This window comes from Narcine bancroftii, chromosome 10 (assembly GCF_036971445.1).
Source record: "Narcine bancroftii isolate sNarBan1 chromosome 10, sNarBan1.hap1, whole genome shotgun sequence".
In the NCBI taxonomy this organism is placed as follows: Eukaryota; Metazoa; Chordata; class Chondrichthyes; order Torpediniformes; family Narcinidae; genus Narcine; species Narcine bancroftii.
The window spans coordinates 24400295-24425007 of record NC_091478.1 but is presented as its reverse complement, the minus strand read 5'-3'; the positions used below and the strand labels follow the sequence as shown (position 1 = coordinate 24425007).

Genomic DNA, 24713 nt, shown 5'->3' with positions numbered 1-24713 from the left:
TCTGAATTGCACAGTCAGTTTGTTCACATTTGTTATTTCTTTACAGTTCTTTATTTGTTTACATGTTTACACTGTGTACACTTATTTGCACTACCAATAAGTGGTAATTCTGCCTTATCTCACAAAAAAAATCTCAGGGTTGTATATCATGTCACGTATACTGACAATAAATGTGAATTCTGAATCCGAAGTATGTATAACATCAGCCAAGAAGGAGGAGCTGGAGAGACACAGCATATCAGGCAGCATCAATGGAGAGAAATGGTCAGTCAGCATGTCAGGTCAGCAATGCAGTGGAAAGGGATAGAGAACTGCACAGGTGGGAAAGGTGGAGAGACAGGCAAGGGGGAGTCTACTGGTGGTGGGAGGGGGAAGGTCAGAGAGCAAGTAGAGATAGAGGTGGGGTGGCCTAAAATCAGAAAAGTTGATGTCCATGCCATCATGGTCAATGGCAGAATCACAGATGGCAATGAGGAAGTGTGTAAGAAGGAGAAAGATCAGCTCGTTGAGTGGTGTCACAACAACAACTCAATGCTAACAAAACTCAGGAGTTTGATTGTGGACTTCAGGAAGGGGGAAATCAGGAGAACACAAACCAGTCCTCATCGAGGGGTCTGTAGTGGAAAGAGTTAAGAACTTCAAATTCCTGAGTATCAACATCTCTGAAGATCTGTCCTGGGACCTCCATGTTGATGCAATTATGAAGAAGGCTCGCCAGCAGCTATACTTTATGGAGAATTTGAGGAGATTTGGCATGCCACCAAAGACTAGCAAATTTCTACAAGTGTACTGTGGAGAGGATTCTATTGGTTGCATCACTATCTGGTGTGCAGGTGCCAATGCTCAGGGCAGAAAAAAATACAGATAGTTGTGAACTCAGCCAGCATCATTATGGGCATCAGTCTTCATCCCATCAAGGACATCTATAAGAGCCGGGGTCTCGAGAAGGCAGCCTCCATCCTCAAGGTCCCTCACCACCCAGGCCATGCTCTCTACCATCAGGCAGAAGCCTGAAGATGAACACAAGGACAGCTTCTTCCCCTCAGCCACCAGATTTCTGAACGGACAATGAACCACAGACACAACCTCACTTTCTCTTCTTTTGGACTCATTTATTTATTTTTAAAATATAATTCATTGTGATATTTGTACCTGTAACGCTGCTGCAAAACAATGAATTTCGCGATATGTTCATAACAATAAATTATGATTCTGGTTTTGATTAGGCTTAAGGCAGCCCACGACAGATATCCAGATATATGTGTCATGGCTGCAGATGTTCTTTTGCTTCTTTTCTTTCTGGAATGACCTTATATTGATCTGATGGATATTTCTAAAATCATGAGGGGCCTGGATAAAGTACACACTCATTGTTCTTTCCCAAAGATAGACAATTCCGGAACTAGGGATAATAGGTTCAAAGTGAGAGGGGAGAGATTTTAGTGGGATCCGCGGGACATTGTTTTCACTCAGAGGGTGGTCCATCCCTGGAATGAGGTGCCAGAGGAAGTGGGTATGATTATGACGTTACATTTGGACAAATATATTGACAGGAATGTTTCAGAAGGAAATGGACAAAATGCAGACAAATGGGACTAGACCAGAATGCCAACTTTGTCGTCATGTCAGTGAGATTGAAGATCCTGTTCCTTGGTGTGATGAGTCAGTGACATTGTTCGAAACCTAACACATCTCAAACCTTTCCAGAGCTATTGAACGATCATCAATCCCAAATGCTCACAGCACAACTGAGTCCTGGGAGAGAAAATTTGTTCAAACGTATCATTGCAAATTAATTGTAAACAATTCAAGATTCCAAACTCAAGATAGTCCAATAGCCAACAAGAATTGGAGGAGCAAATCTGTAGAGAGATAGTAGACAGCTGCAGGAAACTTAAGGTTGTGATAGTAGGGGATTTTAATTTTCCACATATTGACTGGGACTCCCATACTGTAAAAGGGATAGATGGCTTGGAGAATGTCAAATGTGTTCAGAAAAGTTTTCTAAATCAATAAATAGAGGTACCAACTAGAGAAAGTGCAATACTGAATCTCCTTTTCGAGAGCGAGACAGGATAGTTGACAAAAGTATGTGTAGGGGGACATTTTGGGTCCAGTGATCATAATGCCATTAATTTCAAGTTAATTATGGAGAAGGATAGGTCTGGGCCTCGGGATGAGATTCCAAATTGAGAAAGGCTAATATTGATAAAATGAGAAACGATCTGGAATGCGTAGATTGGGATAAGTTGTTTTCGGGCAAGGGTGTGTGAGGTAAGTGGAGGACCTTCAAAGGTGAAATTTTCAGAGTACGGAGTTTGTACGTTCTTGTCAGGATCAATGATTTTCAAGGGATATTGGGGATTTTGTTCAGAAGAGAGAGGTGTGTAGCAGGTATAGGCAACATGGAGCAAATAAGGAATTTGAGGCATATAAAAAATGCAAGAAGCGCCTCAAGACAGAAATCAGGTCGGCTAAAAAAACAAGAGAATGGCAGACAATGTGAAGGAAAATCCTCAGGGTTTCTACAGCTATATTAAGAGCAAAAGGATAGTAAGGGAAAAAAATTGATACCCTTGAAGATCAGAGTGGTCGGCTTTTTATGGAGCCAAGACAGATGGGGAAGATCTTAAATGTTTTTAATCAGTATTCACTCAGGAGACAGGCATAGAGTCCTGGGAAGTAAGGAAAACAAGCAGAGATGTCATGGAACCTATACAGATTAAAGAGGGGGAAATGTTTGCTGACTTAAAGCAAATAAGGGTGGATAAATTTCGAAGGCCTGACAGTATATTCCCTTGGACCTTGAGGGAGGCTAGTATAGAAACTGCAGGGGCTCTGGCAGAAATACTTAAAATGTCCCTAGCCAAGGGTGTGGTGCCAGAGGATTGGAGGGTAGCTCATGATGTTTTGTTGTTTAAAAAAAGCTCCAAAAGTAACCCTGGAAATTATAGGCCAGGAGCTTGACAGCAGTAGTAGGTAAATTATTGGAAGGTGTTCTAAGAGATCAATGTACAATTATTTGGATAGTCAACATGGCTTTGTACATGGTAAGTCATTTTTAACCAATCTAGTCAAATTTTTCAAGGAGGTTACCAGGAAAGTTGATGAAGGAAAAGCTGTGGATGTGGTCGACATGGACTTTAGTAAGGCATTTGACAAGGTCCCACATGGGAGCTTAGTCAGAAAGGTTCAGATGCTAGGTATTCATGGTGAACTGGATTTGACAATGGCTGGATGGGAGAAGCCAGAGAGCAGTGGTGGATGACTGCTTCTCAGACTGAAGGCCTGTGACTAGTGGTGTGCCTCAAGGATCCATGCTGAGACCATTGTTGTTCATCATCTATATCAATGGATGATAATGTGTAAATTGGATCAGCAAGTTTGCAGATGACATTAAGATTGGAGCCATTGTGGGCAGTGAGGAATGTTTTCAAAGCTTGCAGCTAGAAAAATGGGCTGAAAAATGGTCAATGGAATTTAATGCAGACAAGTGTGAGGTGTTGTATTTTGGAAGGACAAACCAAGAAAGGACATACATGGTGAATGGTAGGGCACTGAGGAGTGTGGTAGAACAGAAGGAGCTGAGAATACAGACACACAATTCCCTGAAAGTGGTGTCACAGCTGGATAGGGTTATAAAGAGAGCTTTTGGAATATTGACCTTCATAAATCAAAGTATTGAGTATAGGAGTTGGGAAGTTATGGTAAAGTTGTATAAGATGTTGATGAGGCCAAATTTGGAGTATTGTGTGCAGTTTTGGTCTCCTAACTACAGGAAAGATATCAATAAGATATAATGAGTGCGGAAAAGATTTACTAGGATGTTGCCCAGACTTCAGGAACTGAGTTACAAGGAAAGGTAAGCAGGTTAGGACTTTATTTCCTGGAGCGTAGAAGAATGAGGGAAGATTTGATAGAGGTATTTAAAGTTATGAGGGGGATAGACAGTAAATGTAGATAGGCTTTTTCCACTGAGGGTACAAAACAGAGGACATGTGTTAAGGGTGAAAGGGGAAAAGTTTAGGGGGAATATGAGGGGAAACTTCTTCACACAGAGAGTGGTGGGAATATGGAATGAGCTTCTAGCTGAAGTGGTGAATGCAGACTCAATTTTAACATTTAAGAGGAATTTAGACAGGTACATGGATGGAGAGGAATGGAGGACCTTGGACTGGGTGTAGGCCAGTTGGACTAGACAAATCAAATGGTTCAGCACAGACTAGAAGGGGCCTGTTTCTGTGCCGCAGTGTTCTATGGTTCTATTCTTTTATTGTCATGTAATAAAACAGATGTAATATTACACGAAGTTGCATTTAGCCTGCCATTAGGCAGCCAAAGATTCGGCATCAACAGAGATTGCCCGGCACCACAAACGGTCAGAGAATGAGAAGCAAAAGTCACTAAGTGTCTGTGGAAGAGAGATTAAGAAAATGCTTTAAATTTTTTTTAAAAAGCTGATGCTGGAAACTTGAATTAGATACAAAAAATAGTATGCTCAGAGTGTCGTGAGAAGAGAATAAGTTAATCTAATCTTCCAGCATTACAGGTGATCCCCATGTTACATTGGGGATGTTTGCATTCTCAAAAAATAGGCCCTATCTCAATTGACCATAATGTGGATTTGTGTCACCGGCATATGTGTCGTAAAATGCAAGTTGGATTTTGTGCATATTGTACTCTTTTTTTTCCACATAAATTCATCAGATTGATTTTTTTTTACCCTGTTTCTCACATTCCCAAGTAGTATAGCGTAAGAGTGAATTTCCATGATGTCTGTAATGCATTGGATGTCTGCACTGTTATGGCAGGAAGTGAGGCCATGCTCTTAAAAGTGTGGTTGCAGCAAGATGCAAACTGAGTGGGATTGAACAAAGGGTTAACAAAGGTTAAATACCTACTGTTGCCATGTCACCGCATTGATCACCGTGCCTGCTGTTTTCATAAACCTGCAAGACAGATTGAGGAGAAAAAACAGTTAATAAACAGCAGTCTGTAAATCCTACCCACATTATTATAAAACATCCCCAATTGCTCTTTCATGGGATGTTTCCAGCAGGATGTATCCACCATCATGGTCACAACCTCTTCTCACTGATACCATCAGGCAGAAGCTTGAAGTCCAGCACCTTTCTGTTCAAGAACAACTATCGGACTTTTGAAGATCCCCTTACCGCCTGAATCATAAACCATTCCAACACCTGAAAAGACCTGAGTGTACTCCTGAAACGCTACTTCTTATTTGGTGACTCAGGGCGAGGAACCCGTGCAGGCTGCTGGCTAATGCAGTCCAGGTATTCACACCACGTGGTGGACTGCTGGAGACTGGTTCAAGGCGATATTGGAACCAGGATGTGAGAGGGCGCCAAAAGCTTCCTGATCATGTCGGATATTCGGATCTGGAGGTTTGGACTGGCATCTGTGTGGCTGCAGGGGGGTGCGGCAGTGCTGGAGATGAGTCCACAGACCCTCGAGGACTCTGACGAACTCTCTTTTGCTTCTCTTTCTCTGATTGTAAGAGGTGCTTTAGGCAATTTCTGCCAATGGCGAATCTGTCTGTCTTATGGCAGACAAAATCAAATTCCATGTAATATTACACTGTTTTTATTACATGACAATAAAAGAATCTTGAATCTTGAATTGTGAACACCTAGCTTTTATATTTATTATTTATCATCAGGTTTGCGGATGACACAATGGTACTTGGCCTCACCAGAGTCAATGATGTCAACTTACAGGGAGGAGGTTGAAAGGCTGGTGCAGTGGTGCAGGACCAATAACCTGAGTCTCAACGTGGACAAGACAAAGGAGATGATTGTGGACTTCGGGAGGAAAAAGGACCAATCCCCATTACATACCAGTGGCTCCATCATAGAGAGAATGGGGAGCACAAAGTTCCTTGGCATCCATTTAGAGAATGGCCAATCCTGGACCAACAACACCTCCTCCTGTGCAGCAGCACCTAAGGAAGTTAATTAAGGAAGGCAAGACTACTGGCCCACATCCTAACAATGTTCTACAGGAACACAATGGAGATTGTCCTGGCTGGCTGCATCACAGTGTGGTATGGTATCTGAAAAGCATCGGATTAGAGGTCAGTACAGAGGGTGACTAAAACTACTGAGAGTACTGGGGTCTCCCTCCCCTCTGTTGTCGACATCTACAGGGAGCGGTGCTTAAAGGGGGCTCAGAGAATCATTGAGGATCCTTAGCATCCAACCCGCAGTATCTTTGAGGCTCCACCTTCAAGGAAGAGGTACAGGAACATAAAACCAGGACTGCCTGGCTGGGAAACAACTTCTTCCTGCAGACAGCAAGACTATTGAACAATCCTAGAAACCTGAAAATTATTTTTGCACACATTTATTAAGGATCGCTCTATGTCATTTGTGTGTAGGGAGTACTGTGTGTCTGTGTGTGTTCACTATGGTCCAGAGATAACGCTGTTTTGTCGGGATGTATATATACAAGTAAGATGACAATAAATTTGAACTTCTATAATCATAGGACATCTCTTTCCAAACAGTAATTTAATGCATAAATTTGAGTTATATTTTTATAACTCCTGTTTGGCTGCAGCAGGAAGAATTTTGATACGTGTATGCATTGTATTTATGAGAACATAGAATATAGAGATCTACAGCACAGTACAGACCCTTGGACCCACAGTTCTGTGCTGACCCAATAACCTATTCTAACAACTGGAATTATTCAAGAAGGTAATTCCTCACCATTGTCTCAAGGACAATTACACTATGATGGAAAGTAAACAAAATAAAACCCTTGGAAAGGTAAATAATAAACACGCTGGCAACTGTCTTTGTGGATGTAAATGTAATGTCATAACCATGGCATTAAACGAGGAAGTCTACAAATGCTGGGATCAAATACAGTACACAGTGCTGGAGAAACTCAGCAGGGTTAAGCAGCATCCATGGAAGATAAAAGGAAACCAATTTTCAGGCCTGGGCCCTTCATCACGTAGAAGGAAAAACATGAAGACACCTGAATGAAAAGGTTGGGTAAGGGGGGAATGAAAAGAGGGAGGGAGAGGGAGAGGAGCACAGGTTAACAAGCAAGAGGTCATACAAGTAGGTGGATACAGGTGGGAGGGTAGAAGAGAAAAAAAGCTGAAAAGTAATTGGGTAGGGGGTAGCTTTATGAATGGAGAGGGAAGAGGAAGGGAGATGGGGGATAGAGAAAGAGGGGGTTAACAGAAATTGGGGAAGTCAATGTTATTACTATCTAGGTGGAGAGTGCCAAGACAGAATATAAGGTGTTGTTCATCCAATTTGCAGATGACCTCAGTTTGGCACGAGGCCATGGAGAGACATATGGGTGTGGCAATGGTGTGTAGAATTAAAATGGATGGCCACTGGGAGATCCTTGCTATCGCAACGGACAGACCAAAGGTGCTCATAACCTTGGCAGTATGTGAATGGTAAAAGGACTGCAACTCAGACCCGAAGGCTTTAATGCAAATCACCATCATCCGCTCCAGTCTGATGGTCATGTACTTGTACTGCTCCTGTCTTCAATGCTTTTGGCAAAGGCACCAACAAGCAGGAATGTCCAACTGGCCTGCAGACATCAGAGCCACGGAGCTGGAACAGCGCTTTGTTTCTCTTTTGGTCTCTGCAGACAGCATCATATGTGTCACCAACATGATCTACAGCCTTTGTCCAGTTACAAAGATAAGGCTGACAAACTACGAAATCTGTTCTGCTAATTACAACCCACAAAGATGATGGATGATTCAGACTCTGCCCAGAACATCTGGATCTGTCAGCATCAGATTCCAAAGTCAGACAAGTTCTCTGGAGTCAAACAAGAAACTCTGCAGACACTGTGATTGTAGTTTAATACACACAAGTGCTGGAGAAACTTAGCAGGCCAGGCAGTTTTTTAAATCTTTATTGTAAAGATGCAAAACCAACAGCCTGAGCCCTTTGTCAAAGTATGAGCAAAATGCAGGCAGATTCAGGAATAAAATAGTGAGGGGAGGGGAAGGAGGAAGAGCACAGGGTCACAGGCAAGTGGTCAATCAATAGTAGATATGGGAGAGAGGGCAGAAGAGAAAAAAAATAAGGAGGGATAGTTCTCTGAATGGAGAGGGAAGAGGGAGGAGCTGGAGGAAAGGAGACAGAGCGATGGGGAAGAGAGTGAAACAGAGGAGTGGCCTAACAGAAACCAGAGAAGTCGATGTACATGCTGTCCGGTTGGAGCATGCTCAGACGGAATATTAGGTGTTGCTCCTCCAATTTGCAGGTGGCATCGGTTTGGCAGTGTATGAGACCATGGACAGACTTGTCAGTGCAGGAGTGGTGGGGGCGGGGAGCGGAATTGAAATAATTCACACAAGAAATCAGACTCACAGGAGTTTTTCCTAAAGTTATTGGAAAATCAATTGATGCATTATCACGAGGAGGTTCAGCAGAGAAACAGGTTCTTCACCCCACCCAGTTATTGACAGACATCGACCAACTCATTAACACCGACCCTACAATAACCCTACTTGACGTTCTCCCTATACATTCCATCTTCTCTGCCCAAGTTCTCCTGCTCAACCCACACTCTCTGGGGATGACTAACAACAGCCTATTAACCTATCAAACTGGAATGTGGGAGGAAGCAGTTAGTGACACGGTTAGTGTAGCGCTTCTACGGCACCAGCGTCCCAGGTTTGAAACCAGCACTGTCTCTAAGGAGTTTGTACGTTCTTCCCATGACTGCATCGGTTTCCTCTGGGCATTGAGTGGCAGAGACCAGAGGGGAAACCCTTGAAACAACGGAGGGCGCATGATCCCAGAAGGCCACATGAGTAACTACGTTGCTGCAGAGAATTATTGGCTAATGCTATAATATATTATGGACCAAATGACAATTAAGAATAGAAAAATCTTGCACTTTTTTCAACTGTGTCTATTTTATACATTTTTTTATTGTGAATAGAATTATTTTTTGGAAAAAATATAGGTGAGTGCAGTCCTTCCTCTGTGGTTCACTCTTAATTCAGAGACAATTAAGGTCATGCGTTAATGCTGGCATTGCCAACAGTATCTGCATCCCCTAAATTGATAAATAATATTTTATTAAATTAATAAATAGGGCAACACAGAGGTGTAGAGGTTAGCGCCATGCTATTAGAGCACCAGCTACTGGTTTCAAATCTGCTGCTTGTCTGGAAGGAGTTTGTGCGCTCTCCCATTGACCTGTGTGGGTTTCCTCTGGGTGCTCTGGTTTCCACATTTTAAATGTAGACAGAGCAGGTCAACAGGCCATTTTGGCCCACAAGCCCATGCTGCCTAATTACACCCAATTGGCCTACAACCCCTGGTAAGTTTTTTTTGAAGGGTGGGAGGAAATCAGAGCACCTGGAGGAAACCCACGCATACACATGGAGGACGTACAAACTCCTTACAGGCAGTGCAAGATTCAACTGACTAACCTCTACCTAACTGTTTCCTCCCACGTTCCAAAGACATATGGGAGCAAGTCGGTTAATTGGTCACATGGGTGTACTTGGGTGGTGTGGGATCATGGTCCAGAAGGGCCTGTTATTGTGCTGGATCTCTAGGAAACTACAAAGCTAAAATATTTGGCAGCAGCTTGGCAAACCTTTAACTATGCCGCCTTGTTGGTGCCACAGTGAAGCACATTGCCCTGGTTAAAATCTGCAGCGCGATGACAGAAAACATATTTATCAAGGCTTGTACTTTTCTAATCACAGACCATGTGCACAGAGATTAACTGAACAAGCAGCTGTCTATGCCAGAGACAAGCACAGTCAAAGCAATGGAACCTGGAATGGGTTTGGAAAATATATTTGTATAGTTCCATTGCAGTTAGCTGTGACTGCCCTGGGTGCTTTAACACAGGAAAAGCAATAATCTCAAAGAAGGTGTTTCACCATTAACTGGCCCTTTTCACAAGTTAAACTATTATAAGTGTTAGCGTTAATATCATCCAGTCATTATGAAGAAGTAGTTACTGGAAACCAGCAGATGTGATTCTATGGCAAGGTACCCTTGAGCTAAATGAATTTGTATTTAATGAGGTTCCTTGAGTCCATCAAGATTTTTGGAACAGTTCCCTTTCTTGCCAGACACCAGCACAAAACACCTACATCAAATCCAACTCAGTTAGATAAAACATAAAATGCATCTCCATCATCTTGACCCAATTCTATCCTTGTCAAAATTCATGTGAAGGAGTAAGGACTTGGAATTGTTACTGCAATGCAACATAAAGAGTCTGAAGAGCATGATCTTTAAATTAATTTGGAGATACAGGTAAAAGACCCTTCCAGCCCGTGAGCCCATGCCGCCCAAATACACCGATGTAACCAATTAACCTGCTAACCCCTTACATCTTTGGAACATGGGAGGAAACCTAAGCACCCAGAGAAAACTCACACAGTTGAGGTTTGATTTTTTTTATTGTCATGTAATAAAACAGAAAATGTAATATTACATGAAATTTCCTTTAGTCTTCTGACAGGCAGAGAAACAGTCACCATGAGCATTGCTTGGTGCCTTTTATAGTAAGAGAAAGAGAAGCAAAAGAGAGTCCATTCAAAGTCAATGTGTGTCTGTGGATTCGCATCCAGAACTCCCGCAGCCTCTGCAACCACAGACTCCTGTTTAATCCATTTGGCAACCGGAGCTCCAGATCCAAACATCCGACGAGATCAGGAAGCCTTCAGAGCTCGAGGCCCTTCAGGAGCCTTCCCACCCTTGGCAATCTCTCAAATCCTGGTTCTGACATCTGGGTCCTTTACGCCAGTCTCCAGCAGCCCGAAGCCTATCTCAAGGCTTTGGCAGCTTGGAGCCTGTGTGAGCTCCTCACCAGTCCATTGCCATGTAGGGATGTCTCCTATGCTTCGCCTTCTCACGTTCATGGGCCAAACATACAAACAGCTTACAGTCAATACGCAGATTTGAACCATGGTTTGCTGACACTGTAACAGCATTGCACTAACTGCTATGTTAACCGTGCCAAGCCTTGTGAAATGCTAGCACTAGCCTACGAGGCCAATGGCCTCCTATTCCATGAATGTGTTTCCAAAGCTGAAGTAAGGAAGAAGTCTGGAAGAAAAACATACAGTGCAGGAACAGGCCCTTCAGCCCACAATATCTGTGCTGAACAGAATGCCAATTTAAATTAAAACCCTGCTGCCTGCACATGATATGTGCCCCACTGCTAATGTTCTGGGATTATTTCAGCGGCAAACTGCTGAGGTGCCTTTTTATTCCAGTACTGTACTGTTCCTTGCACACACCATTTCTTTCATAATAAATGTGCAGTGAGAGAGATTAAATTGTGACATTACTTTGTTATGAAGTGGGTTCCCAACCAATACATGAAAAAACAGAGATCTGCTGGGGGACATGTCAGACAGCATCCATGGATAGTGGCCAACCATTTCAATTCTGTGCCTCACTCCCACAGCAACATGTCTGTCCATGGCCTCTTGCACTACCAAACCAAGGCCACCCATAAATTGGAGGAGCAGCTACTACTATTCCATCTGGGCACTCTCCAACTGGATGGCTTTAACTTCGACTTGTCCGATTTCCATCTCCCTCTCTTCCCCATCTCCTTTCATCCAGCTTTCCACCCCTTCCCTCTCCATTCAGAGAGCTGTTCTATTCCCCCTTTTCTTCTCAGCTTTTTTCTCTTGTGCCCCTCCCATCCTGCCCTTGAAACCCCCCCCCCCCCCCCCACTATTTTATTCAGGTGCCTGCTTGCTTTTTGGTCATACCTTGATGAAGGGCTCAGGCCCAAAACGTTAGTTGCATATCTTTATTTTTGCTACATAAAGAACGCTGCGTGACCTGCTGAGTTTCTCCAGCATTTTTGTCGCGCATGCAGCCATCTTCAGCGCAAACTCCGGGAGATCCAAAATGAGTGGTGGACTAGCCTCGCCAAACGAACCCAGCTCAGCGCGGACATTGGCGACTTCAGGGGTTTCTACGAGGCTCTAAAGGCTGTGTACGGCCCCTCACCTCAAGTCCAAAGCCCGCTGCGCAGCTCAGACGGCAAAGTCCTCCTCAGCGACAAGATCTCCATCCTCAAGCGATGGTCAGAACACTTCCAATCTCTTTTCAGTGCCAACCGCTCAGTCCAAGATTCCGCCCTGCTCCAGCTCCCTCAACAGCCCCTAAGGCTAGAGCTGGATGAGGTTCCCACCCTGGATGAGACATATAAGGCAATCGAACAACTGAAAAGTGGCAAAGCAGCAGGTATGGATGGAATCCCCCCAGAAGTCTGGAAGGCTGGCGGCAAAACTCTGCATGCCAAACTGCATGAGTTTTTCAAGCTTTGTTGGGACCAAGGTAAACTGCCTCAGGATCTTCGTGATGCCACCATCATCACCCTGTACAAAAACAAAGGCGAGAAATCAGACTGCTCAAACTACAGGGGAATCACGTTGCTCTCCATTGCAGGCAAAATCTTCGCTAGGATTCTACTAAATAGAATAATACCTAGTGTCGCCGAGAATATTCTCCCAGAATCACAATGCGGCTTTCGCGCAAACAGAGGAACCACTGACATGGTCTTTGCCCTCAGACAGCTCCAAGAAAAATGCAGAGAACAAAACAAAGGACTCTACATCACCTTTGTTGACCTCACCAAAGCCTTCGACACCGTGAGCAGGAAAGGGCTTTGGCAAATACTAGAGCGCATCGGATGTCCCCCAAAGTTCCTCAACATGATTATCCAACTGCACGAAAACCAACAAGGTCGGGTCAGATACAGCAATGAGCTCTCTGAACCCTTCTCCATTAACAATGGCGTGAAGCAAGGCTGTGTTCTGGCACCAACCCTCTTTTCAATCTTCTTCAGCATGATGCTGAACCAAGCCATGAAAGACCCCAACAATGAAGACGCTGTTTACATCCGGTACCGCACGGATGGCAGTCTCTTCAATCTGAGGCGCCTGCAAGCTCACACCAAGACACAAGAGAAACTTGTCCGTGAACTACTCTTTGCAGACGATGCCGCTTTAGTTGCCCATTCAGAGCCAGCTCTTCAGCGCTTGACGTCCTGCTTTGCGGAAACTGCCAAAATGTTTGGCCTGGAAGTCAGCCTGAAGAAAACTGAGGTCCTCCATCAGCCAGCTCCCCACCATGATTACCAGCCCCCCCACATCTCCATCGGGCACACAAAACTCAAAACGGTCAACCAGTTTACCTATCTCGGCTGCACCATTTCATCAGATGCAAGGATCGACAATGAGATAGACAACAGACTCGCCAAGGCAAATAGCGCCTTTGGAAGACTACACAAAAGAGTCTGGAAAAACAACCAACTGAAAAACCTCACCAAGATAAGCGTATACAGAGCCGTTGTCATACCCACACTCCTGTTCGGCTCTGAATCATGGGTCCTCTACCGGCACCACCTACGGCTCCTAGAACGCTTCCACCAGCGTTGTCTCCGCTCCATCCTCAACATCCATTGGAGCGCTTACATCCCTAACGTCGAAGTACTCGAGATGGCAGAGGTCGACAGCATCAAGTCCACGCTGCTGAAGATCCAGCTGCGCTGGATGGGTCACGTCTCCAGAATGGAGGACCATCGCCTTCCCAAGATCGTGTTATATGGCGAGCTCTCCACTGGCCACCGTGACAGAGGTGCACCAAAGAAAAGGTACAAGGACTGCCTAAAGAAATCTCTTGGTGCCTGCCACATTGACCACCGCCAGTGGGCTGATATCGCCTCAAACCGTGCATCTTGGCGCCTCACAGTTTGGCGGGCAGCAACCTCCTTTGAAGAAGACCGCAGAGCCTACCTCACTGACAAAAGGCAGAGGAGGAAAAACCCAACACCCAACCCCAACCCACCAATTTTCCCCTGCAACCGCTGCAATCGTGTCTGCCTGTCCCGCATCGGACTTGTCAGCCACAAACGAGCCTGCAGCTGACGTGGACTTTTTACCCCCTCCATAAATCTTCGTCCGCGAAGCCAAGCCAAAGAAGACAATCAGGTCTGCAGACTTTCTTGTTCTATCCATGAATAGAAGTTGTCAGTCAACATTTTTAGGTTAGGACTCTTTATCAAAAGTTATATAAGGAAGGTGAAATATGTATATAAAGGGATAAGAGACTGGGGAAGGACCCAGAGGTGATAGGGTATAAAACAGAAGGTGTGAGGGATGGTGGGACAGGTTGAGGTACAGTCCACTAGCAGGGAGAGAGGAAGAAAGAGAAAGGGGAGAAAAGTTCATACAGAAGAGATGAGAAGAAAGAGAAAGGGGAGAAAAGTTCATACAGAAGAGGGAAAATTTTGTTTTGAGATTATGAGGTCAGGAAATTATTCTTCTCACAGCGGTCAATGTGTGGAATACAGCTCCAGGCAGCAGCCACTATATAAAAAAAACATTTACTTACAAAACAGGAAGAAGGTTTGGTTCACTGGATGCATAAAGATTTCAGATTTATTGTCAGAGTGCATACGTGGCATCACTTACAACCCTGAGATTCCTTTTTCCTGCTGGTGCGGCAGAATTACCACTAATTGGTAGTGCAAAAAAAAACTGTACACAGTGTGAACATGTAAACAATCAAAAGAACTGTAAACAGATAACAAATGCAAACAAACTGTCTGTGCAATACAGGGAGAGCAAAGAAAATCAATAAAGTGCACAAGTAAGAGTCCTTAAATGAGTCCCTGAATGAGTTTGTTGCTTAAAAGTCTGATGGTGGAGGGGGAGCAGCTGTTCCTGAATCTATTTCTCTTTCCTGATGGTAGCAGTGAGAACAGAGCATGTGCTGGGTGATGAGGGTCTTTGATGATTGCTGCTGCTCTCCGACAGCAGAGTTCCCTGTAGATGTACCTTATAGTGGGGAGGGTTTTGATTGTAATGCCCTGGGCTGTGTCCTCTACCTTTTGGAGGACTTTATGCTCAGAGGTGTTGGTGTTCCCATACCAGACTGAGATGCAGCCACACATCTGTAGATACACATAAAGATGAGCTGATGGTTTTCAGAGTGATTTCCATAGGACTGAAGCCACCACTTTCAATGAGGTGGAGAGAGGATCCATGCAATGGTCATATAAACAGTTGAACAAGTTGATTATCTATCTGTCAGTCCTGTCAAGTGATCTAAGTGAAGAATGGGGAGGCCGAGACTGGATAGCTTTTAAAGCAACGTTTCCTTGCTGCTTTATTCTCAGAGCAACCAAGTTGCAGCTAAAGAACTGCTGTGGTAAAGAATACTGCTTGGATGATAGGGTACTACATGCGACTCTTGGGAAGAAAGTTTCATGTAGAGCTATTTCTCAATCTCAGAAGATTTCAATGCAACACACACACACACACACACACACACACACACACACACACACACACACACACACACACACACACACACACACTGGTGATAGAAAGAAACATATTCACACATACAATACTATGTTCTCCCAAAGTCTGCAGAATTCAGTCACAGAAAGTGTAATCATGATTAAAGCCAAGTGTCTTTTGGCAAATAAGTAAAGTGGTTGCCAGATGACATCTGCATCACATTGGTAACTCCAGAGAAATAACTTGGAAAATGAGCAACAGAGATGTAAAAAATTACATATTGGTTGAATGTATAATTAAGGTGAGATGGTGGAGCTGTTGATGCTGGGAATTTCAAATCCATTCTATTCCCTTTGATTAAAATCTTGTCCTGAAATGTTATATCTGCTGCAGATGGGGCCCTTTCACCAACCAATGACTTACTTACCCATGTAATCCCAAAAACTTTACATCAAATGAACAAAAGTGTTCATGGAAAGGCTAATGTAACCCTTCCCCAACCTTTTTATTCAGGCTATTTTTCCTCATTCCTGATGAAGGCCCCAGGCCTGAAACATTGGTTACCTTTTACTTCCTGCAGATGCTGCGTGACCTGCTGAGTTTTAGTGTGTTGGACTCAACCCCCAGAGTCTACAGTTGTCCTTGATTTGCTGATATAACCCTTTCTATTTTCAGCCAAATCTTAGTGGGCTGCTTGTTCCCATCTCAGCACTAGAAGAATACGGATACACATTGTGGCCAAGAGCCTGAAGGAAAGTATCTTGATGGACCATTGAGTGCTGTAGGAGTGTGGCTCAGAAGTGTCAGCTGAAGTGAACCATAAACTGAGGGCCCTGCTTCTCTCTCAGGTGTGTCTGAAGGAATTGATGAGGTTATTTTAAGCAAGATTTAAAGATTTAAAGTGTGGAAAAAGATTCTTCAGCCCACTATGTTCCTGCTGACCCACAGACACTCACCCCATTTAATTCTGCTCACATCTCGACACATTCTCCCACCAATCTACACAATAGGAGCTATTTATAGAGGTGGATGTCAGAGGAAACAAAAGGATCCTGGACATACCCACATTGACGCGGGGAGAACATGCAAACTCCACACAGACAGTGCCAGAGTTCGGGATCGAACCTGGGTTGCTGTCGCTGTGAGGGCAGCGGCTTTACCAGCTGCCCACAGGTGTTCTTCCAAACTTTATTCCTCACTCTGTCTGCTCAATCTGCCTCTTCACCTCCCAGTGGCCTTTCCCTCTACCTGTCCTATCCTGTACCTAAAGTAAAACATGAAAGCCTGCAAACACCGTGGTTGAAGTAAAAACAGAAAGCATGGGAAGCTCAGCAGGTCAAATGGGCACCCGTCTACATTTTGTTCATACCTTGATGAAAGCCGATGGTGATGTATCTTTAACTTTGTATATAAAGTAAACGGTTTGACCTGCTAAGTTTCCCCTGCTTTGTGTTTCTACTTTTTTAAATTTCTGCCCAACACCCTTTCACCTCTTAGCCCCTCCCCAGTTTCTTTGCCCATCTCCCATGATAGTCTTGATATCACCCCTTCCTGCTTTCGTCTCCGCAAAAGGGTTCCAACCCGAAACGTTGCTTGACCCACTGAGTTCCTCCAGCAGCACATTGTTTGCTCAAGAAGGAAGCACTGTTGTGAACTGCAAGATCTGAAGCAACAAAGCAAAATCCACCAGTCTGTTGTTTTAAATTAAGATGAAGAGAGGGCCGATTCGAAAAGTTTGTTGTGTTAATGGTTTTCATTAGGAGTGAGGATCAAGGGGTTAGTTTCCCAAAAGCCCCATTGATTTATAGTAAAATTTATATAAGCCTGTAGCAAGGTCGAGGGCACTGTGCTGTGATTAACCCCTTCAGCACTCTGCATCCTGGCAGAGGAGGCACAGCAAAGGCAAAGCACACTCTAGATCCAAACCAGTTGGCTTAAAATGAGAGAACCAGTCTTTGGTGAGAAAGCCTTTTTGCTGAGCTGCCTCTGTCCCTGTTTGACCGATCCAGCAAGGAGATCTTAGCGGACAAACAAGGAAGATTTGGGGGCCAGCTGGTGAGGCATCTGTCTTGTAAACTGAAGCTTGTAACAACATCCATCAGGTTTCAATAATCTCCAGCAGTTGCATCACCTGCTCCATCCCGATTCCAACATGCAATGTAGCTTTGTACCATTCTGTGAGGACAGTAAAACTTTGGATTTTTCTATGCTGGAAGACTGTAAAACTCTGTGGCTGAGTATAGCCCAGATAGTGATGACAGACATTCACACATTAAGGGCATAATGATCAGGACTGAGTGCAGAAAAATAGCACTGAAATAAAAGATCAACCAAGAACTTCTTCAATAGCAGTGGGGCAAATGCCTGACTCCTGCTTCCATTTCCATTGCAGAATGTAGAGGTATGAAAGGACGAGGCATGAATTGGCACAGGTAAGCTTGACTGCTATAAATCCTGTATAACTCTGCATAGCAAAAGCCCCACCCAACCCAAAGGAACACAATGACAAGTATAATACACAAAAGTATTCGAGAAACTCAGCAGGTCACACACATCCATAAGAACCAAAGGGTAACCAACGTTTAGGGTCTGGGCCCTTATGCAGGGATAAGGAAAAACAGACAGACTTCTGAATAAATGGGTGGGGGAAGGAAGAGAAGGAGAAGAGAGGAGGAAGCACAAGGTGACAAGGAAGAAATAGTGGATGCACGTGGAAGGGTAGACGAGAAAGAAACTGAGATAGAGGCATACAAAAATATGAGGGGAATAGATCATGTAAATTAAAGTCAGCTTTTTCCACTGAGGTTAGGTGAGATACAAACCAGAGGATATGGGTGAAAGGGGAAACATTGGGTGGGGGGGGGGGGGGGGGTGGAGGAACCTCTTCACACAAGAGTGTAGTAGGAGTGTGGAATGGGCTGCCAGCTGAAGTGGTGAATGCTGGGGCTTATAATGATGAATGCCCCAGCTTTTCCACTCTTGTTTTGCAACTCATGGCCTCCTTGTAAATCTTTTCTGTACACTTTTCAACCTAAAGACATCCTTCTGAGAGCAAGGTGTCCAGAACTGCAAGCAAGAAACCGGGTGCTGTCACACCAACACCTTGTACAGTCATAGAGTCATACAGAACAGAAACAGGCCTTCCAGCCCATCAAATCCATGCCTACCATTGATGACCTATCTTCATGAATCCCATTCATTAGTCTTGGTCCATAACCTTTACAATTCAAGTTCTCACCTGGATATTTCATTTCAATATTTTTAGTGGGCTTCTAGGGTTAGGGGAAATAAAACAAGAGGCCCCACACTGGAGATGGATTCTGCAAGCCAGTACCTCAGTCTCCTGTATAGAACCTACAGACATTGTTGAGCACAATGTTGTGTAGAAGCTCAGCTGGTCACACAGCATCCACAGGGTGTAGAAAGCAGGTCAATGATTCAGGCCTGAGCCCTTCATCGGATTATCAAAAATCAGGAAAACACCTGAATTAAAAGGTGGGGAGAAAGGGGGAGGAGAGCAGGCTAACAGGTAACTGGTGGATACAGGAGAGAGGATATAAAGAAGCTGAGAAGTGATGGGGGAGAGGACAAAGATAGACTTCCGGTAGGAGAAGGAAGGGTAAGGGATGGGGAGCTGTAGGAAGAGAGACAAGGGGTAGGGAAAGAGGAAGAGAAGAGGGAGGAAGGACCAAGGGGAGCCACACAGGCTAACAAGTAAGAGGTCAAAGGTGGATACAGGTGGGAGGGTAGAAGAGAGAAAGGCTGAGAAGTGATAAGGGATGGGGTAGCTCTATGAATGGAAAGGGAAGAGGTGGGGAGCTGGAGGAAAGGAGACAGAAGGCTAGGAAAAGGGAAGGATACAGGGGAGGGGTTTAACAGAAACTAGAGAAATCGACGTTAATTTCGTCTGGTTGGAGAGTGCCAAGGCAGAAAATAAAATGTTGTTTGTCCAATTTGCAGCTGGTCTCGGTTTGGCAGTGCATGAGGCCATGGACAGACATGCCAATGTTGCAATAGGTTGTGGAATTGAAATGGTAGGCCACTGGGAGAACAGTGCTAAGAGGATTTGCAAATTGGAGGAACAACATCTTGCATTCCATCCAGGCAGACTCCAACTAGACAGCATTGCAAGGTGTTGCACTGTGACCTCGATGTCCAACTCCCAACATCTGTCAGCCTTTGGCCACCATGGCCAACATCAAGGAAAATGATTCAGAAGAGTTCCCTGCCCAGATTAAATAAGTGATCACTTGCTCAGACCCCACCATGGACTAGCCCCAGGCAACTTGTGTTCAAGACTTGATCCAGCTAGATTATTTTTTTGTAAACTTTATTTACTTAAAAAATCGTTAATAGAAAAACAGTATACAATCCAATATAAGTAATTTTATATAATTGTATATAAAAAAGAAAATTAAAAACATAAACACAGAAAGAAGAACAAAAAAAAACAAAAAAAAAAGAAATACCCCTCCCACCCTCCCACCCCATCAGCCAGCTCTCTTAAGGAGAGCTAAAAAAAGGAAAAATATATAATACATCTAAATGCATATATTCCAAATACGGTAACCACTTATTGACAAAAAAAGAATAATTATCATGCAAATTATACATAATTTTTTTCCATAACAATACAAGCTTTCAATTCATTATGCCATCGCATTATATTAATCACTGTTATCTTTCCATGTACTTGCTACACATTTTCACGCTACAGACAGTACTAAACATACAAATGCAATTTGAAATTTATCCAGCCCTAATCCCTTTAAAGGAACCATGTAACCCATTAAAAAATAGATGGATCTAATGGTAACTTAATGTTATATATTTTTTTCAAAATTTACCTAATTTCTTCCCAAAATGGTTGTACATAAACACAAGACTAAACAGCATGTAAAAAGGTACCAGTACATACACCACATCTAAAACAAGAATCCGAGTTACTAAAACCATATTTTTTCAATTTCTCTGGAGTTAAATATAACTGATGTAAAAAATTATAATTAACCATTCCATACCGTACATCCGTCAATTTAGTTAGACTGCGATAACACATATATCTGCTCAATAATCTTCAGGAAAAACAAAAGCTAAATTTTCCCACTTAAGCTTAGACTTCTCCCATTCCGGTTTCTCCATATTGTCTTGTAACACTTGATACATAACAGAAATATATCCCTTCTTTGGTATAAAAGATTCAAATTCCGTCAATACAGGTAAAGTATTCTCTTTACCATACATATCTTTCACCAAACCTCGAAGTTGATAATAAACAAACAAAGAATTTTCAGCAATATCAAAACATTCCCTCAATTGATTAAAGGAAATAAACTGTCCTACAAAACAATCCTGCAATGACTTTATATCCTTAAAATCCCAACTCTTTAAGTAATTATTAAATATTGTAAAAGGAATAATTGACAATTTACCTTTTGATCCTAAAGTCTTATTTCTTTTCGTCCACACCTTTAATAGATGCTTTAATATCGACATATTATATTCTGGCAACAAATTTATATTTCATTGATATATATAAATTGATGCACTTCAATTTCAGAAATGCAAGCCGTCTCAACTTTCGCCCAACTTGGGGGTTGTTCCAAATCCATCAATCTATTACTAAATTTCAACTAGGCTGCTTCATAGTAATTGAAGACCACCTAACGCATACTTCCAAGTAAGTTTATATAATGCTGCCCGCAATAATTTTCCTTTCCATAAAAATTCTCTCATGGCTTTAAATCCTGAAAAAATCCTTTTGAAAGAGAACATGGTATTGATTGAAATAAATATTGAATTTGAGGAAAAATATTCATCTTAATACAATTAACTCGACTGATTAAAGTTTTGATCCAGCTAGATTGTAGCAAGCTCATTCCAGGCACCCAGAGATCAGTCTATTCAAAGGTTCAAGGTTCCTTTTATTGTCACATAATAATATATTAAAAATGTAATCTATATGATATTCTTCAACTTTAGTCTGCTTTAAGACAAACAGTCGCCGTGAGCATTGTCCGGCGCCCCTAACAAAAGAGAGTCCCTTTGTAGGCACTGGGTATCTGTAGATTCACCTCCATTGCTCCCGCAGCTTTCGCAGTTGCACAAACTCCAGATCAAATCATTGACAACCTGAGCTCCAGATCCAATCCTCCAACACATTCTGGAAGCTGTTAGCACCCGAGGCCCTTCAGGAGCCCTTCTTGTCCTCAGCACCCTCTCAAATCCCAGTTCTAAAACCTGGTTCCCATGAGCCAGTCTCCAGCCACACGCAGCCTGTGGGGGCCCTCCATATGAAAGTCATCAACAGCCTGCAGCCTGTGGGGGTCCTTCAGCCGTTGAGTTTCCGTAGTCATCATCCTGTTGGATCATCTCCTTCTCATCGGGAAGAGGGGGCAGGTTTCTGGTACCCTGAGCCAGTCCACTATTGCCCCGGAGTCTGCAACTCTCGTGGTGCACTGCCCAGCACAGGTGTCACCATCTCTGGCACAGACTGCCATGCATTCCCCCTCCCCTACATTTTCCCTCATCTCGACAGCCTTTTCTGCTGCCAGGAAGGGGCTATCATGAAGAGGGTTCTTTAAGCTCCAGGTCATGTCTTAATGACCAGACCGCCAATCTCACAATAGCAGCAATCTACAAACACAGAACAGGAGAGCGGGGGAAAGCTCTACAGTAGACCATGATGTTCATCTGAACCAATCCGATCTGCCTCCACATGGTCCCAATACCTCAATCACAACCTCTGATGCAGTTGGCTTGGAGTTGCATGTTCTCTGTGTTTCGCCCCATACCCCAAAATATTCAGGTCAATATTTAGCCTCTGAAAATTGGCTCTAATGTTTGGAAAACTTTTGGACAGATTAATGGACAGGAAACATTTAGAAGGACATAAACTGAATGGAAGGAAAGGGTCAGCATGGACAAGTTTGGCCAAAGGGCCTGTTCTATGCTGTAGGACTCTTTGATCTGAGCATGTGGATGAGAGATAGAACCAGCAGAGTGATGGGAAACAGTTGATGGAAATATGGGGAGAATATAATAGGATCAGTGCAGACCTATTGGGTTTAAGGGGCTGTTTCTGTCCTGTGTGACTCCATGATGATCATCAATTGCAGTATTAGAAGCAATTTTACTGATGAAATGTTCACACGGAAGGCTATCACATCTCACAAACACCCTGCATATAAGCTTTCCAACACATCTGTTTTCTCGGAGACCACTGTCAATATTCCTTCTTTGCTGGGTGGTTATAAGGAGGAATTTCATGGTCGTAAATGCAAAAATCCCTCAGCGCACATGGCCTTTCAAAGGTGATATTTCCCAGTTACTGGTAATTGTCAAACATTTCCTGTTGAGCAGCGGTCTTGCAGAGCCTGTACTTTTTGAAGTTTGAAACTTTGCACGGTTTAAGGGGCCGCTTGGTGTTGGCTGGGTGAGGAAGGGGGGGGCAGGGTCTCACTAGCGGGAGAGAGGGAGCAAGAGAGAGAGAGAGAGAGAGAGAGAGAGAGAGAGAGGAAGAGGGGAGGGGGAGAGAGAGAGAGAGAGAGAGAGAGAGAGAGAGAGAGAGAGAGAGAGAGAGTGTTATCATCTTTGTCACAATGTCTTCAGGTAGGTATCCCGAGGCTGCACCTTGATGCCAATGTTTGTCCGAAAATTCCAGTGGGGTCCCACTGCTTAGGAAAGGCAGCCAGCATTCCGAAAAACCCATCACACCCCAGGCATGCTCTCTTCTCCCCCATCCCATTGAAGAGAAGGTTTGAGAATGAAAGCTTGCAACAATCAGGCTTCTAAGTGAAGCCCATTACAGATTTCAGATTTATTGTCAGGTTACAGACATGACATCACATACAACCCTGAGATTCTATTTCCTGGAGGCAAGGCAGTATTACCGCTTATTGGCAGTGCAAAAAAAACTGACTCAATGTACACATGTAAACAAATAAATGTAAATAAACTGACTGTGCAAAACAAAGAGAAAAAAATTAATAAAGTGCAAAGGTAAGAGTCCTTAAGTGAATCCATGATTGAGTTTGTTGTTGAGGAGTCTGATGGTGGGGGGTAGCAGCTGTTCTTGAACTTGATGGTGTGAGTCTTGCGGCACCTTGCAGTGAACTGGAATTCCCTATGTATAGGTTAGATGGCTGACCACTCCTCTTGGCTCCACCCCTGTTGGTCTTGATATAAACCATTTTCCCTGCCTTACCTCCAATTTACCTGAAAACTACTGTAGATTCCAGCCATTAGTTGTAAGCTAATAAAAGTCTCTGGTAATATTGATCACGTTACACGCCTATACTCTTTCCTGATGGTAGAAGTCAGAACAAAGTGTGTGCTAGGTGGTGTGGATCCTTGATGCCCTCTGAAGGCAGTGTTCCCTGTAGATGTTCTCGATGGTGGGGAGGATTTTACCCGTGATGTCCTGGGCTGTGTCCACTACCTTTTACAGGGCTTTCACTTGGGGGCATTAATGTCGCCCATACCAGACCATGATGCAGCCAGTCAGCACACTTTCCACCACACAGGTGTACAAATTTGCCAGTGTTTCCAATGTCATATCACCTCCGTACAGGACCACCACATTGCCCTTGCTTGATTCTAATTGACCTTTCCCTTCATTGTAATCCTGTACTCTGTAGATTGTGTTCTTTACATGGCTATATGAATAAGAACATAAGAAATAGGAAATAGAAATAGGAAATAGAAATAGGAGCCTGCTCTGCCATTCAATAGGATCATGGCTGATCTGGCTGTGGGATTTACTTGCCTGTTCCCCATTACACTTGTCCCCTACTATGCAAATAGCAACTTCTTTTTAAAATATTTTTATTAATTTGATAAAGAGAAATATTACATGGATATATTGTTTAGATATTAATTAATTATATAATGCAATACAGAATATGAGTCACATATTATAGATTGTCTTATATAATTCTCAAAAAAAGTGAAATATCCATATGAGAATTTCACCTCATTCTAATATTGAGATAAACCACGTGAATAGACGAATCTCTTCTAGTTATAAAAAAAATAAAAATAAGAACCCGAAGAAAAAATAGAACCCACCCACCCCCCCTACTAATCTAACCCTCCCACTCTCAAAAAGCCCTCTGAAGAGTAGAACTGTCATGGCCCTAGAGAGTGTAGTGGAACAGAGTGACCTTGGGGTACAGGTGCAGAGTTCAGTGAAAATTTTGAATGAGGTGGACAGGATAGTGAAGAAGGCATTTGGTACGCTGGCCTTAATTGGCAGGGTATTGAGAGCAATGGTTGGGACCTCATGATACAGCTGTACAAGGTATTGGAAAGACCACACTTGGGAGCTCCGTATGCCGTTCTGTACCCCCAGATTTTTGCTGACACTTAAGGGTTAGCACCGTGATTAGTGCCACGTTGTTAG

General features: G+C 43.5%; 1 protein-coding gene and 1 long non-coding RNA gene across 4 annotated transcripts in view; one reads left to right on the top strand and one right to left on the bottom strand.

Moving 5' to 3' along the window:
• Positions 1-24713, bottom strand: part of hpse2 (heparanase 2) — a 263673-nt gene that overhangs the window by 94008 nt on the left and 144952 nt on the right. For all 3 annotated transcript variants that reach the window (XM_069900231.1, XM_069900232.1, XM_069900233.1), the window contains exon 6: positions 4902-4949. In XM_069900231.1, the coding sequence (XP_069756332.1) occupies positions 4902-4949 (48 nt within the window). The remainder of the gene's footprint in view (positions 1-4901; positions 4950-24713) is intronic.
• The window catches only part of LOC138744311 (uncharacterized), a 41648-nt gene that overhangs the window by 703 nt on the left and 16232 nt on the right, over positions 1-24713 (top strand). Inside the window, exons 2-4 of the long non-coding RNA XR_011345440.1 lie at positions 15986-16158; positions 17703-17742; positions 20871-20990. This is a non-coding gene — a long non-coding RNA (uncharacterized lncRNA). The remainder of the gene's footprint in view (positions 1-15985; positions 16159-17702; positions 17743-20870; positions 20991-24713) is intronic.